The sequence below is a fragment of the Argentina silus genome, assembly GCF_951799395.1.
Source record: "Argentina silus genome assembly, chromosome: 2".
Lineage (NCBI taxonomy): Eukaryota > Metazoa > Chordata > Actinopteri > Argentiniformes > Argentinidae > Argentina > Argentina silus.
The window spans coordinates 3,456,411-3,473,501 of NC_139656.1; the positions used below are offsets into that span (position 1 = coordinate 3,456,411).

The window sequence follows — 17,091 nt, forward strand, 5'->3', positions numbered from 1 at the left end:
GTTCTTTAAGCAGGGAGAGATGTTTACACAGTGTGTTGGTGTCTTGATGTCTAATTCAGCATATGATGCGGTGAAGTCCTCGTGTTTTTCCAGCAAAGACGGCGCTGCTCTCTTCTCTGCTAAGGGGCTTCTGGCTTCACTTAGCGAACAGAGCTCTGTTTGTGCTGCCTGCGTTGCACTTTATCTCTAAATATCTATCCTTTGTTTCCCTTCCCTCATGCCAAACTACAAGCCCCCCACCACCACCCTCCCCCCACATCCCCGTGACTCAGATCAGCCCCCAAACCATTCCCTGTGACTCAGGTTGGCTCCTTCACCCTCAGTGGGGGCTATAACAAGCTTGTTTCTCTAGAGGTCTCAGGCCTTTGAAAGGGCACTGTTTCCTCTGTTCATTATTGTGGCGAGCCACCAATTCCCCTGTGAATCTGCCATGCTGTAAGTCTATTATCCAAGACTATAGTACTTTCACTCTTGATTACCCCCCCCCCCCCCCATTGTTTTCTACTCCCCAGTCTCTATTGGAGTTTGAATATAGGCCTATTACAACATTATTGACCAAAACATCAGTTAACTGCCACCAAGAAAAAAATTATACATACTGCCAAGAATATTAAACAGTTTAGATGGAACATCTCAGCTACAATAACGGCACATTAAGCCCCATGGAGAGGTGATAACACTGAACGGCAAAAATCACATCAAACCCTTCTAGAGGGGGATTTAACACCAAGAATGATAACACATGGTAAACCCTATTCCTAATACGACTGTGTCAGTGAGCTGCCGTAAATATGCTACTGCAGTGCTTTTCTCCTCACAGCTCATTGGCCAGGCTCTGCTGACATTCATGCGTTTGTTATTCAGGTCAGTGGGTTTGGAGCCTGGCGGATGGCTGCTCCACTGAGGACCCTCCATTGCCCCTGGTCACCACGATGCTTGTATGGTGAGTGAGGCACCGAGAGGGGGGGGGGGGGAGGGTTAATTAAGGGACAGGAAAACGCCGCTTTTTTTTCGCACGGTTGTCCTCTCCTTGTCCCTCCCCTCCACTCCTCTAATGGTGTCAGAGTTACGTAATGCCTCTGCAGTGGAGGCTGTTTTTTGAGAGGAATGTTCGTCACTACGCCATTCAGCTCTACCCCCCCCCTCATGCTCTCGTTCTCTCACACACATGTACCCAGTCTGCCTCCTCTGCTCCCTATACATCCAAAGAGATATCAGTCAAGTAGATGCATCGACACATGAAATGATGTTACAAAACATGTCAGTTATCCCTGCCTGAGATATGGCCAGCAAATCCTCTTGCTGTGTGTAGGTGTGTGTGTGTGTGTGTGTGTGTGTGTGTGTGTGTGTGTGTGTGTGTGTGTGTGTGTGTGTGTGTGTGTGTGTGTGTGTGTGTGTGTGTGTGTGTGTGTGTGTGTGTGTGTGTGAGAGAGAGACCATGGAGTAATGTGAGACATGCAGGTATGTGCAGAACCTTATATCTACTATTCAGATAAAGCTGATGTGTGCATCTCTATCTGCTGACACTCTGCTGTTGTCATACAAACTCCCGCAACATAACCTCACATGTACTGTGCTGTACTGTACTGAAAACGGCAGATGTGAGATGGGGCTGTGACGTCACACTCAAACAGATCTAGGGTCATTTTAAGGTTATATAAGGTGTACTCACATTGTTTTATTGATTAAATAGGAAACAGAACAACATAGATGTAAGCTATACACACAAATAATGTCCTCTTTTGAGTATGACTACTGTATGTATAAGTGAGATTACCAAAGGGATGCACCCCTCTGAGACCTGATCTCAGCGTCCTCTCAAGTCTTACTCAAAATGTACAGGGTCCAGTATACAGGCTTACCTACTGTCCAAGCCATCCATAAGATTGGTCTTCTTCATAATGAACTCCATCCTGAGAGACAGTCTTTCCAATAGTTCACAGTGTGATTGACAGTGTTACTTATGAGCAGGCAGACAGGCAGGTGCTGTATGGTTCAACACAGTGTACAAAATAAATGAAAAAATAAACGGAAGGAGGAGAAAACCTCTGGCTCATCTTGGCACGTTTTCTGCTACATACATCCAGAGACATTATGGGATGTCATTTTGGTTCTTGCATTGTATTTTCTGGGAAGAGGTGCTGCCGGCCCTCTCCTGACACGACTGAGGAAAAAAGGGACTACTGTATCTTATCAAAAGGAATTTCTGGAAAGAAAGACAGGATTTGTTTTTAGACAGAGGTTCTACAAAAAGAGGGAGTAACAAAAGATAAAAAGTATTGTAGAAAAAGTTGATTTTTACTCTTGATAGTCTGTAGGTAAAAAAGCACCATTAGAATGACACTCTCTCCAGTGTGGTGTTTCTGACCTGTGCAGCATGTATCCTTGTTTGTTGTAAATTCCAAAAGAACCTCATCCTTATTCACAATGCTGCTCTCGGTTGGGATTAGACCTGATCCTTGGCTGAATGCGTCTGTCCCGTTGACCCAGGCCAGTACTGGACCCAGGCCAGTACTGGACCCAGGCCAGTACTGGAGCCATGGTTACATTACTCTGGTTCCCAGTGGAGATGTCTTGTGCTTGAGCCTCAGCCAGCTTGTTCCTGCTGCTCTGGAGCAGTTGGTGTTGTTGTTGTTGTTATTGGGAAGTAAGGAAATGGCAGCGATGTGGGAGAGGACCATTAGAGAGAATCATGAGGGTAAATCAGTGCAAAAACAGAATTCGACGTCCATGTACAGTAAATGTAGAGAAAAGAAAGATGAAGAGGCAAATAGTGCCCAAATAATATTAAAATAGTGATTTGGGGACAAAGCCGCAGTTTGAATTGAAGTGTTTTTAATTGATGCAGTCTATCCTTGGCTTTATTTTCTCAGTTGGTCTGTGACGTATCGGGGAGCACTGGCAGGTGTGCTGGCTGTGGGCTTATTGCCAATCCTGCGAACAGGCACCTTGGACAAGGGTATCTTGGAGCGAGGCGGTTCTTTAGCTTGAGGGATATGAGAAGCAGAGTGGGCTGGGACACCCAGCTTGACTGGAATCTTGGAGTCACGCGGTACACTGGTGGTGCCCTTAGGGTGTCGGAGCTGCTGACTCTCTTCCTGGGTGTGTTTTGTAATGGGCAAGCTGGTCTCTGCGTCACTTGTAGGGTCACCTATTGAATCCTTACTGCCTCTATTCCGTAGGCTGGGGCGTGGACTCTCCTCTTCCTGAGGAGTGGGTGGGTCGCAGCTTCCATCATCGTCACTTGGCTGGGTCTCACGGAGAGGCAGCTTCCCAGCCTTGCCCCCACCACTCACAGGGATCTTACTGAGCCCAGTGGTCTTCATGGGGGGCGTCTTCTTCTCTGCGTGGGGGCCCTGGGGGATGGTGTGTGACTCGTGCTGAGAAGCACGCCGTGGCACCTCTGTCTTGGGTGATATGGTCCAGGCACTCTGGACATCCATGCCATTTGGACTCGCCATGTCCTCTCCTCCATCCAGAGAAGCAATGGTCTTATCATCCTTCACCTGGGCAGAGGTCAGGGGCACGGAGGAAGGGGCTGGGGTTGGAGCAGGGGCAGGGGCAGGGGTAGGGGCAGGGGCAGGGGCAGGGGGCATCTTAGAGGAAGCAGCTACATTTGGAGAGGGGGTTTGGATAGGAGTAGGACTAGGGGCTGGAACTGGAGCTGGGGAATAGGGAAATTTAGAGGCAGCTGAACTTTGGACAGGGGGTGGATAAGAGGATGTTAGGAAAGGAGATGCAGCAGTGGAATCCAATTTGGGGGGTGGAGCAGAGGTAAAAGAGACATGTAAGGGGGGGCTATGGGTAACAGGAGCTGGTTTTACCACTGGGACAGGGGCTGGAGGTGGAGTGGCTACTGGGGGAGGTTTGGCCATTGGGGCAGGGGCTGGAGGTGGAGTGGTTACTGGGGCAGGTTTGGCCACTGGGACAGGGGCTGGAGGTGGAGTGGTTACTGGGGCAGGTTTGGCCACTGGGACAGGGGCTGGAGGTGGAGTGGTTACTGGGGGAGGTTTGGCCACTGGGACAGGGGCTGGAGGTGGAGTGGTTACTGGGGGAGGTTTGGCCATTGGGGCAGGGGCAGGAGGTGGGGTGGCTACTGGGGCAGTTTTGGCAACCGGTACAGGGGCAGGAGGTGGGGTGGTTACTGGGGCAGGTTTGGCAACCGGTGCAGGGGCAGGAGGTGGGGTGGTTACTGGGGCAGGTTTGGCAACCGGTGCAGGGGCAGGAGGTGGGGTGGTTACTGGGGCAGGTTTGGCCACTGGGGCAGGGGCTGGAGGTGGGGTAGTTACTCGGGCAGGTTTAGCTGGGGCAGGGGCAGGAGGTTGGGTGATTACTGGGGCAGGTTTAGCCACTGGGGCAGGGGCAGGAGGTGGAGTGGCTACCAGGAAGGGTTTGGCTGTAGCAGCAGAGGTAAGAGATAGAGTGAAAGAGGAAAAATTGGTCACAGGAATAGGGGCAGGGCTTGTGGTGAATTTAGCAGTTGGTGGAGAAGGTGGTTTTGTTAAAGGGGTAGGGAAAGGTTTAGTTGTAGGGCTAGTTAGAGTTATGGGGGTAGGTGTGGGTTTGAATGTTGTAGTTGGGGTAGGGGTGGGTTTGAATGTTGTAGTTGGGGTAGGGGTGGGTTTGAATGTTGTAGTTGGAAAAGGGGTGGGTTTAAATGTTGTAATGGGGGTAGGTGTGGGTTTAAATGTTGAAATGGGGGTAGGTGTGGGTTTAAATGTTGAAATGGGGGTAGGTGTGGGTTTAAATGTTGTAATGGGGGTAGGGGTGGGTTTGATTGTCATGATGGTAATAGATTCAGTGGTTGGGACAGGTTTGGTTGTGGAGGTAAATGTAGGGTAGGGTTTTGTTACAGAGGTAAAAATGGGGGTGGGTTTGGTTATAGGGGCAGGGGAAGGAGTGGGTTTAATAAAGGAGGAGAGCGTTGGAGTAGTGATAGTAGCAGCAGGGGAAGGGGCTAGTGTAAAGGCTGGGATAGGGGTTGTAATCGGAGTTGGTTTAGATGAATAGCTTGTATTTGAGGGCCTCAAGTTCTCTCGAACCACGGTTCCCTTGGTCAAAGCTCCTGTCCCACTGGCACTGTTGCTGGCTTTGCCCCACTCTGCCTCCACTTCAGCAGTGATGTCTCCGCATCCTGTCAGCGAGTCGAAGCTCAGGAGAGAGGAGATGTCTGCCAAGAGTGAGCTCAGACGATCCACACAAGGGTCAATGGGTGGGCCTGTGGTGGGCACAGGGGGCGGGCGTGCCTCTGGTAGATCCTGAGTAGTCCCACTCACATTGTCTGTGGCCAGTGAGGGAGCAGTGGTCTCTGATAGGCTCGGTGCTGAGGTCTCCTGTTCGGTGGGGCTCCAGACTGTAACAGAGGACTCCGAATCAGGCTCCAGCTCAGGATCGCCATCACCATCCAGGGCGCGAGGCGGTCTGGGCGTCAGAGTCAGGTCCTCTTTGATAATCTCTACGCTGTTTGTGCGGGATGACATAAGGAGGGGGCTTGGAGGGGCGTCATCGGCAGCCGCCTCCTTCTCCTGCTGGCGCCACTTCATATTGCTAAAGAGACCTTTGAGGCCCCTGCGTTGACGCACCGCTGGCTGGGACACGGTTTGGACTCGGCGGTCTCCCCGTCCTCGCCGGCTCCGCCTTAGCATGTTCAAAAAGCTAAGGGATTTGGCGGAGGTAATGGAGGAGGAGATGGAGGGACGGGGAGGGTTTGAGGCGTTGAGACACGGAGGGATCGCACTGGGATCGCCATCGTCACCATCATCATCATCGTCATCATCATCATCATCCTCCAGGGTCTCCTCCACCGCCTCCTCCTCTCTCTGACTCACCTCTGGTTCTTGCTCACGCTCCTTCTCCGGCTCCTGCTCCGTCGACTCTGCCGCTGTGGTCTCTGTTAATCCATCCAGTGGCTTGCTCCGACCAATGGGTGACTTGTTGTTCCCCTCGCCTTTGCCGCGCATGGAGAAGATGCTGCCTGGCTTGCGTTTCCCAAACAGCTTGAAGCCTTTTCTTATTTTTCCAGGAGGCTGCGGGTCGCACGGCGGGGGTTCACTACTCTCCGACTGTACATCCATCTTGTCTTTCTATTTTCCTCTCTATTTTCTCTCTCTATATCTCCCTATCACTTGTTCAATTTCTCTGCCCCCGGTCAGCTCACTGAGCATTTATCACCTCTATTCTCTCTCTTTATTCTCTCTCTCTCTTTATGCGTCTCTCCTTACCTTTCTCTTTTTGTCCCTGCAGACTGGCTTTGCTTCAATTGCTTGCAGTGTGTTTCTCTCTCGCCCCTTCTCTCTATCCTTCCCTCTGTCTGTCTATCTCTCCCTTCTCTCCAGCTCTTTCTCCTCTATTTCTCCCTCGCATGCCCCTCCCCTCTGCCTCTTTTTCTCTGGCTGCTCCTGCTGGTCTCCATGGCAACTGAGGGGCTAAGCAGCTTTCGTCAGCGATGGAGCGGAGCCAGAGGCTCATCATCCCACCCCAGACACACACAGCTCTCGTCTTTTACTCTCTCTCTGTCTGTCTCAATGATAGCTCTCTCCCGTCTCCATCTCTCACTCTGTCGGCTCAACCCTGTAACTTGTTTTCATGCTTCCCAGTCTTGTGATGTTTGCATATTTATTTATTTATTTATCTCTTTAATGTTTATGTTTTTGTGTCTCTGTGTTTTCCACTAAATGGACAATGTAATTACTTTGTTGTTATTTATGTAGGGCTATATGTATCTGTTTTATTATGTTTGTGTATATTTGCCATGTGTCTGTTTGCTTGTAAATGCCCTGAGTGTGCTGTGAGCCAGATAATGACATTACATTCTCTTTCCTTTCACTCCCATCACCAAAACTAAACCCAATCATAGCCATGACCTCCTGAACAGCTTATCAAAATCAGCATCAGAAAGGATGACAAACAAGCAATTCAGAATCAAGACAGCAATCCAATTGAATGAAACATGGAAACATTCCCTGATAAATTCCTGTCCATGTGTAGGATTTGTGTAAATCTAGGGAATTAGGATTTGAGGGGGATGAAGCAGGATGTGGAATTTTAGAAATATTGAAGCTTTAATGTACTTAAGTTGCATATTATGGCTAAATAACAGCCCTGTCTGAGCTGGACAGTTCTCCCTTAGGAGATCTCCATCCATCCTATGTAAGCACAGACCAGATGTTCACTCTTACTCTCACGCATGCGTGCACACACACACACACACACACACACACACACACACACACACACACACACACACATACACACCATTCCAAAGGGGATTCATTATGCACTTCACTCAGAGCTTGTTTCCATTCTCCTACCTTGTCAGACACAATTTCACCCTTTTCTGTCGATAATACATTTACACCTCTCCTTAATGTCTATTTTGCTCTGCCCCTCTACTCTAATCCTCACAATCTTTACAATGTTCTCCTCCATCACTTTATCCTTACTATCCACCTCTCCCCGCTGTCTCCATCTTTCTGAAAAAAAGAGAAAGATTTTCTCTTTCTCCACAAAAGAGCACTTCTCACTACTCTATTCCGCTCCATTGAAATAAACCAAAGTCTGTCCTCACTTGACTCAAGATGCCAAAAACGGCACATCCACACATATGAATATACACTAAGATACACACAGAAACAGAGTCAATAATCTACCTCCGGAGCTAAGCTTCTCTCAGTGTTATCATGATCACCCAGAGGGCTACATTACATCGTCAGTAATATGAATAAAAGGTCCATTTTGTTTGAAATCTTGTTTGGAAAATTCAATTACAGAATGACACTATGCTCTCTCTTTATTTACCTCACCCTTCATTCACCCTCCTGAAACATTATCTTATAGAATAGGGATATTTATTTTCTCGGTCAACACTAGTGCAGTAGGTCACATAACACCTTTGGGCAGCAAGTGCAGAGGTAAAGGTTAAGCATTTGTGCCGTGTTTAACCAACCTATCAGAACCTAAACCCACAGAAAAGTCAGAGTTAAGTTGTAATCTGCTTACATTTTTCAAACGCACAAACCCGATTGTAACTCCATATCAGACCTCTTTGTGTCTTCAATAGTGCTGCTGCCCTCTGCTGGGGAAATAACCAATGTACCAGCCATATAGAGAAGGAGAATAGATCAGAAACATTTGACGATGATGATGACGAGGATGAGGATGAGGATGATGACGAGGATGAGGATGATGATGATGATGATGATGATGATGATGATATGATGATGATGATGATGATGATGATGATGATGATGTTACTAACAGATATAACATGATGAGGGGAGTTGTTTTTTACTCTTTAGCACAGCAATGCTATCTGAGGAGCTGAAGAAGCTGATATCAATTTGATCAGATCTGGTACAGAAATGTATCAGAATATATATGAAAAATATTCTCTCAAAAGTACAGTATTTCGTAACCTTAGTTCGTTTCTCTCTACAATTAGGTAGGCCTATTGATCCTTTCAGGTTAAAATATGAAAAATATTTCTCATGAGTCGAATATCCATAGGCTAATGCTAAATAATTAGCATCTCTCACTACTGAATTCATTTGGTAAATGAATAGTCGATTGAATGTCTTGTTTCCAGGGGCTACAGCTGTACAGATGTGCGGTGATTTCATCTGATGGAGAAGAGGCGCTCTTTGTTCAAGCAGGCGCTTTGACGTCACGACACTATTTTCCGCAGGCGGATTAAAGATGGCGCCCTGGCATGTACTAAGATGCTGTCAAAGGGCTTTAGCTTGGATACCTGTTATTTTTATCAACCTTGTCGTAGGTTGGTCTTATTATGCGTACGTCGTGGAGCTCTGCATATGTAAGTACAACATGTTTATTTTCGGGGTTTGCAGCGGTTGTATTTCCTTATTGAAACAAAGTTGCCTGACAGCTTGGGTTGGGAGCCCAGCTGGAGGAGCAGGATGTGAAAAGCGGTAAGTAGAGTAGCCTGCACTAATTTGGTGGGAAGAAATCAGTTCGACAATGTCTGGAAACTAAAGTGTAATTTATTCATCAGTCCACAAGTGTGCAATTGAGAGTGGGACATTAGTCATTATAGTCGCTCGCTACTAAGTTGTCACATTGTCACTGTTGTGTAGAGAGAATACAAATTAATTAACTCCCATGTCCTTTTCCCAAATTGGAAGAGAAGTGATTTTCATTTTGTAGTCAGATCTGTTTGCTATTTTAACGTTTGAATGTTTCGGACTGCTTTCATTAAATGTTTTTCACCATGCCATAATATGTAGCCAAGAGTGCCATAGCCTACTGTAATAATTTGTATGATTCTTTGAGCCTATTCTATTGCCCTAAGCCTCTAGGCTACATAGATTGCCATCAAAAGGGGAATGGTGTAAAACTGCTTTTAAAAACCTATTTAATATTGAATAACCCTTATTACTTGAATAAATGACTTGCTCATTAAGCTTGTTGCTTGTTAAGTTTTAGACCTATAGAACGGAATGGTTTTCTTAACTTTTTGGGTCAATCATATGCCTATGTCTTTGGTTTGGCCAATAGATAAACATTTAGCCAAATAGGTTACTCTATCATTTACACAACAAGGTCACTTATAGTCCTCTATGGCTCAGTCGGTAGAGCATGGCGCTAACAACGCTTAGGTTGTGGCTTTGATTCCCACTGGGACCATATATACTGAAATGTATGCACTCACTGCAATGTAAGTCGCTTTGGATAAAATTGTCATGCTACATTAGGCATGTCTGGTCTCATGTACAAGGGGTTTCATCACACTCTTGTCAGTTTCTGCCTGATTCTAGACTGAGGCTGATGGTACCATGGTATGCATCTGTCAGTCAGTCAGTGTCCACAGTCAGGGGCATCCCTTCAGCATGGCAAACAAAGCTCTCTCTGACGGGTGGGTCCCCCGCTGGCAGTGCCAGGCTGCTGTTGTGTGGTGAAAGGAGGGGGTCAGTCAGGAGAGTAGTACTGTAGTACTGTATCTCAGACACATTCATGAGAGGCCCTCTTTAACCACTCTTCTCTCTGTGTCCTCTTCTGTCTCTCTCAGTTACAATCCCAAATAATGCGGAACGAAGTAAGTCATATTCACAATATATTCACCTTTGGTGCACATGTTCTAAAGAATGTTCTAAACTCAAAATATTGGTTCAATATACTCATTAGTTCTTATGACTCTGTTCTCTGAACAAGATGGTTTGATATTATGATACAGTACACACTCTTTTGTCATGGTGTGATTGATCTCAGAGAACTGCATTGTATTGAAAGCTGTATGAAAGCTGTATGAAGAGACTAACTGTCTCTCTTGTTCTTGCTCCCTCTCTCAAACAGTCGTTTACCTGGTTGCCTTTCACTGCTTCTTCGTCATGTTTATTTGGTCTTACTGGAAGACTATCTGCAGCAGGCCCGCCAACCCCTCTAAAGCGGTACAGGCTACACTATTTCTTTCTTTATCTGTACTCAACTGTGATGCTACACCACAAAGCCACAAGGGCAGAGTCGGCAGGGTGTGGCGTTTCTCCAAGCCCACTCTGTAATTAGACTACAGCACATGTTCGCATTGGAGCGGGGATAAGAACCGAGAGAGAGAGAGAGAGAGAGAGAGAGAGAGAGAGAGAGAGAGAGAGAGAGAGAGAGAGAGAGAGAGAGAGAGAGAGAGAGAGAGAGAGAGAGAGAGAGAGAGAGAGAGAGAGAGAGAGAGAGAGAGAGAGAGAGAGAGAGAGAGAGAGAGAGAGAGAGAGAGAGAGAGAGAGAGAGAGAGAGAGAGAGAGAGAGAGTGTGTGCGCTGCAAGAGAGAGAGATTACTTTTTAGGTGATTTTATAGATACATAAATGATTATATTTATAATGGCCTACTTGGTGTCATCCTCTCTCTCTCTCTCTCTCTCTCTCTCTCTCCCTCCCTCCTCCTGTCAGTTCTGTTTGCCCAAAGCGGAGAAGGAGCAGTATGAGAAGGAGGAGCGTCCAGAGGCACAGTTAGAAATCCTGAAGAAAGTGGCCAGAGAACTGCCTGTCTACACTCGCACTGGATCAGGAGGTGAGAGAACCACTGCCTACAGCCCAAAAGCCACCAGCTTTAGAAAAGGCACTTCTATGGCAGCGGTCATTATTGGCAGCTTAGCGCAGGGGTGCCCACACCTTTTCGGCTTGCGAGCTACTTTCAAAATGACCAGGTCAAAATGATCTACCTACATTAAAAAATGCTAAATATATATTGCAAAATATATACATGCGAATGCATGGTGACACGTGACCCGTAGAAGAGAAGCGATCTCAGACTGGCCGCATTGTACGTCAATCAAGTGGCGCACTCACACTGGCTTAATTGCCTCGTACTGTGCTGAAGCACAAATGTACCACGTGATTTTTTTAATGTCACGCGATCGACCCGCACTACTCTCACGATCGACCGGTCGATGGTAATCGACGTATTGGGCACCCCTGGCTTAGCGGCTTATTATTTACATAAATAAATATATACACACATATATATATATATATATATATATATACAGTACCAGTCAAAGGTTTGGACACACCTTGCCAAGAGTGTGCAAAGCTGTCATCAAAGCAGAAGGTGGCTACTTTGAAGAATCTAAAATATAAACCATATTCTGTTTTGTTTAACACTTTTTAGTTTACTACATAATTCCATGTGTTCCTTCATAGTTTTGATGTCTTCAATATTAATCTACAATGTAGAAAATAATTGAATGAGAAGGTGTGTCCAAACTTTTGACTGGTACTGTATTTAATATTTAAAGTTGAGCATTTTTTTCAATTGGTCACTGATTAAATGTTACTTAGCAACGTTCTATGTTACTAGGTAACACCCAAGCCTGAACACACCTCATGATATCAGTAACATTAATATAAATAATGAGCCCAAGAATAACAGCTGCCTGGCTCAAAGACATAGAGGCAACGTGATAGAAGAGGGTGGCCTTTGGACTACAAACACACCTATCCCTAACCTGGTTGTTTTCCTAACCCCAGCCATAGCACTGCGTTCTATTTGTGGTCGTTTTTATCTAATAGGGTTGCCAGATTGTATCAATATGTTGTATGTGCATTGTAGCCATACACGGGGGATGTAGTTGGGACATAAAGCCTTGATTTCAATGGTGCTGATTGATCCTGTGTTATTGGTGTGTTCTCCACAGCCATCCGATACTGTGACCACTGTCAGCTGATCAAACCTGACCGCTGCCATCACTGCTCCACCTGTGACATGTAAGTTGGTTCTGTCTCATGCACCATGGCCTCTTGTGGCTCAACTCTATAGTAATGCTTCTCTTCCTCCTCTCCTTTTTTTCTTGTGCTGTCGTGTGCTATTTCTCTCTCTCTCTCTCTCTCTCTTTCTCTCTCTCTCTCTCTCTCTCTCTCTCTCTCTCTCTCGCAGGTGTGTGCTGAAGATGGATCATCACTGCCCCTGGTATGTTATCTCACTCAATTCTCCAAGTATAGACGGTTAGCCATTCTACACTCACTGTAGGTCACAGAGTCATAAACATTCATGTGATCAAGTTATGCCAAGCTTGAAAACGCCCATCTCCTGAGTCATGATTGCAGATTGTCTGCCTTTTAATATGATCCTGTCTTATCAACTCACTGTTGTAAATCAGATCAATTGGCTTCCCTGGAGCTATATTTCTCTTGTCTGTTCCATTGCTGGAGTCTAAGGAATAGAATACACTTGTGGACAGATGAGCACAGTCAGGTGTTTCACTTCACTCCTCATCTCCCCCCCTCTGTTTCTCTCTCAGGGTGAATAACTGTGTTGGTTTCTCAAACTACAAGTTCTTTGTATTGTTTCTCGCCTACTCCATGCTGTATTGTGTATTCATCGCGGCCACCGTCCTGCAGTATTTTATCAGATTCTGGACAGTAAGTACACACAATGTAACCTCCTCTCATTTTTCTAAGCTGCGTGTGTTTCTCTCTCTTGTACAGATGCTCTGTATACACAGACACACACACACACACACAAACAGACTTTTCTCAAATCTAAGACATTCAGGCTCCGAGGCTCCTGTACATTACAAAGCCAAATACCCAAATTACGAATAAACCACATTTTACCTACTAGACAATAGTCTACTGACCAGGAGATTAGGTATGTTCCCTTTGCTACAGCTACTGCTATTTTCCTTGTCTAGCGTTAAGTAATGGTAGTGGTAAGTCGCATTTTAGCATGCCACCAAATAAATCACAGTAGAATCACCTCACAGTAACATAAAACACTTCAAACTGGAATAGTCTGCATATTGCCATGTGGAGACATTTTTGCCGAGCTTGTGCTGCTGATTTCTGAATTTCTGAGTTCTGTCTGCCTGTCTTGTCTGTCCATCTGTTTAACAAACATGACACTCTTAATTTCACCTCTAACTACCTGTCTGTTTCTAACACTTGTCTTAAGCTTTGCCGAAGGAGATTTGCAGAGCAATGTCCTGAGGTAAAATGCAATGTTGTTGTTGTTGTTTAGTGAAAAAGACACTTTGTGCAGTTTTGTAACTATTGGTGTGAGACTGAGGCGTCATGAATCCTGTGAAGAAAAGCTATATTGGATTAGAGAGCACAGTTAAACTCCACCCATAATGGAATTCACAAGGCTTTTGTCCCTCATGCAGACCACTAGTGAAGGATTCTCTGTAGTGTGTGTCAAACGTTGTTGTTATAACATAAGCTGTTGCCTGTTCCTCCATGTGGGTTAAGACTAGCCCTCTGTCCTGGCCTGTGTCAAATGCTGCCTTGCTTGTGACAATGTCCACTGTCATCTTGCCAACTGTGGGGGAGTGTGAAGTCAAGTGGGGACAGTATTGGTTGTTCAGCATTTCCTGTTTAGCATTTTGAGGTCACAAACAACCATGGGCTTGTAATATGTACATGGTACCTGCTGGAGCAGTCGTGTAGGCTGCTGCAACTCCAGAATGAGGGGGGTCATGTACCGCATCACTGACTGATGGGGAAGTGCCAGAACTGTGTGTCTGAGCAGGCGGTGAATGTTGTTATGGCTTTGATGAAGTGTGACAACATTAATGGCTCTCCTCTCTCTTTTCCCTCTAAAGAATCAGCTGCCTGACACTCACGCCAAATTCCACGTCTTGTTTCTGTTTTTCGTGGCGACCATGTTCTTCATCAGCATCCTGTCGCTTTTCAGCTACCATCTATGGCTTGTGGGAAAGAACAGGACCACCATAGGTAGCTCCCATTGTGCCTCACCTCGCCATACCTCAACTTAGCCAACAAACATGACGCACAAAACAGTATCATGCAAGAGACATTTACATTACACTCCCAAATATATTTGTTGCTCAAAATCTATGTGACAAATAGGACAAGTTAACAAAGGCATCAGTTAAATCTCATCTGCCCATGACTGACTGTGGGTGGTTTATTGTTGGGGTTTTTTGTAAGTTGGAACGGATTGTTTGACTGTGTTGATATCGTTGTCACAATGAGTTGACCTATTCTCCATCTTTCAGAGGCTTTCAGGGCTCCTGTCTTCAGCAACGGTCCCGATAAACATGGCTTCACTTTAGGCTTCTGTAGGAATGTGGCTGAGGTTTTTGGAGAGCAGAAGAAGTACTGGATGTTTCCTATATACACCAGGTGAGGGCACACACCATTCAACCCCGATTCTATTGTAGCTGAAGAATAGCTGTCAATCTTACAATGATTCCAGCTCTAACCTCGGCAGGCATTGCTTCCTTTTCTTTCTCTCTCTTTCTCTTGATCAGCTTGGGTGATGGACACAGTTTTGATACCCGATTGGTGCACATAGACCCAGAGCAGGCAAATGCCATTGTCCAGCCCAACGGAAAAAGGTTAGTTATGCTCTGTTCACATCAGGCTTCAAGGACCAAGGAGTTTTTGTTGATCGGATGATGTGTACAGACATTTTCACAAACATTTTCCTTTTCGATGGTTGTTATTGATCCCTGGCTTTTACTTTAACAGCCTTGCTGACCTTCAGACGAACCCCAAGCCTCTCCTTGGCAACAACACAAACCATAGTGAGGACAGTGGCAAAGAGAACACTGGTACGTGTCATCCTTGTGATGTCAAGTAACCCTCAACCATTTCAAAGGATTGGTCTGAGCCTGGCGCTAAGCAGACACACTGATCAACAAATCACATTGCAGACCACAACAACTATGCTGTTAGGAATCCTTATGTACAAAGATTGTATTTATTTATCCAGGGAGACACACGAAGACAGAGGTCTCTTTTGCGGGTGTGCAAAATCTGATGATGATCAAATCTGTGCCGCACCTTGCTCAGTTTAATCCTCTGGAACAAGCAGATCATCTCTGTGAGCTGCCAGCCCCCTAACCTCTCATCTCTGTGTTTCAGAGGGACACCAGACAGTTACTGTCACCATGGAGAATGAGTCGTAGACAGGTAAGCCTTAGGGAATTGTTCAGTTGTCTGTTTTTGTGGATGAGCTCCACAGAAGTGTGTGTGCATGCGTGCATATTATTTTTTTTTAATATATTTTTAGGGAATTTCTGCTTTATTGGGATAGAGATAGTAGAGATTGACAGGAAGGATGGGTGAGAGAGAGGAGGGATGACATGCAGGGTATGTCGATGCCCGGAATCGAACCAGGGACCTTGCGATGATATGGTATGCGCCTTAGTGTGCTACGCTACTGAGCGTCCCCCATGCGTGCATTTTTAATACTTATTATTGAATTGTTGTTTTTTGCTGACTGCTGTTGTTGAGCATGGAGCAAGATCCCAAAGCATTTCATTGTGTCAATAACAACTGTATGTGATACATGTGACAAATGAAATTTGATTTGATTTGATTTGGGCGTGCATGCGTGTGTGTGTGTGTGTGCACGTGTGCATGAGAGGAAGCTGATGACCTATATTGTCTCCTGATCCCCTCAGGTGACTCACACAGTCTGTTCAGACATCTGCCAAGAAACAACTGAGCCATCCTCTGTGATGCTTTTAAACCAGCAGCATCTCCGTCTCCATGGAAACCATCCCCTATCATCACCTTACCCTGGACAAAACAAAACAAAAAAAGCTCCAACTCATATGGCCATGGATATCACCTTTTTTCACGGCCTCTGCTGTCTGCCACCAACACCGTTCCTGTTACTATGGAAACCACCTAGACTGTCACGGACAGGATACCGTCAACAGAGCTTTCGTCCTCAAGTCGTTGTCGTCACCAAACGCATGCATTCTCTCACAGGCGCTATGTCTTTGTTGCTAACCAAAGACACACACAGAATTATTATTTTTTTATTTCCTATTAACAATTAATTAACTTCTGGGATTGCTTTGTTTCACAAGCCAAAAAAGTTAACTTTTTGCACTAGGTCAGGTTATTTCTGTTTTGTGTTCTGATTACATTGTCATGTACATGATGAAGAAGTGTGCATAAGGGGAGGAATATCATTTACAATATATAAAACTTCGCATCAGTATTCAGTGTCTGAGCTGAAGTCCCTGTTCGATTACATGGATTTTGGTGTCAGATAGTAAGCAGTACAAGTACAAACAAAAAGAAACCATATCTGCATATTTATTCTGACGTAGTTTATTAGTAAAAGGGAATGGTGTTCATTTTGTTTTACACCCAAAACTCTCATACTGGGTTTGATTGAATAGGACCCTAACAACACAAAAGCCAATGGGATAAGATTGTGATGTGTATGTGTCAGCTGACATTGTGATGCCTCAGCCTGTGTAGCTATGCACTTTACATCTAAACCCTGTTGAGGGCGCTAAATATACCCATAGATTTACATTTATGTTTACATTTATGGCATTTAGCAGACGCCTTTATCCAAAGCGACTTACAACAAATACATTTGTTTAAGTAAGTGAATTATCTATCCGTAAGTCATCATAAGGTAAAGTAATCAATGCTCGGACCAGGGATTTTAGTAGGACATTGGTTTTGTATGGACCTAGAACAAGGCTTTATAGGACCCTCCATGTCTCCCTTAACCCACCTCTAGTCCACTGTACATCATCATTAGTCTCACATGTATTGTGCCTTCACTTAAGTTACTAGGAATTTTAGTTGCGTGGATGGACAAGGGTTTAGTGCAGTCACAGTGCCATAGTAAATGCCATAGTAAATGCCATG

The 17,091-nt window shown here is 45.4% G+C and overlaps 2 protein-coding genes across 2 annotated transcripts; one reads left to right on the forward strand and one right to left on the reverse strand.

Annotated features, from left to right (window-relative positions):
• Positions 1–2,861: 2,861 nt before the first annotated feature.
• LOC310821978 (APC membrane recruitment protein 2-like) lies at positions 2,862–6,074 on the reverse strand (the record flags this gene model as incomplete). The annotated part of the gene is made up of 3 exons (XM_083694267.1): positions 2,862–3,506; positions 3,825–4,396; positions 5,075–6,074. The coding sequence occupies 3 exons, from the start codon at positions 6,072–6,074 to the stop codon at positions 2,862–2,864; spliced, it is 2,217 nt and encodes a 738-aa protein (XP_083550393.1).
• Positions 6,075–8,664: 2,590 nt separating this feature from the next.
• LOC310820868 (palmitoyltransferase ZDHHC20-B-like) lies at positions 8,665–16,291 on the forward strand. The gene is made up of 14 exons (XM_083692690.1): positions 8,665–8,812; positions 10,025–10,051; positions 10,309–10,403; positions 10,894–11,014; positions 12,141–12,210; positions 12,380–12,412; positions 12,744–12,864; positions 13,397–13,432; positions 14,046–14,178; positions 14,463–14,589; positions 14,718–14,804; positions 14,938–15,020; positions 15,334–15,381; positions 15,876–16,291. The coding sequence occupies exons 1-13, from the start codon at positions 8,695–8,697 to the stop codon at positions 15,375–15,377; spliced, it is 1,095 nt and encodes a 364-aa protein (XP_083548816.1). The 5' UTR covers positions 8,665–8,694; the 3' UTR covers positions 15,378–15,381; positions 15,876–16,291.
• Positions 16,292–17,091: the final 800 nt, after the last annotated feature.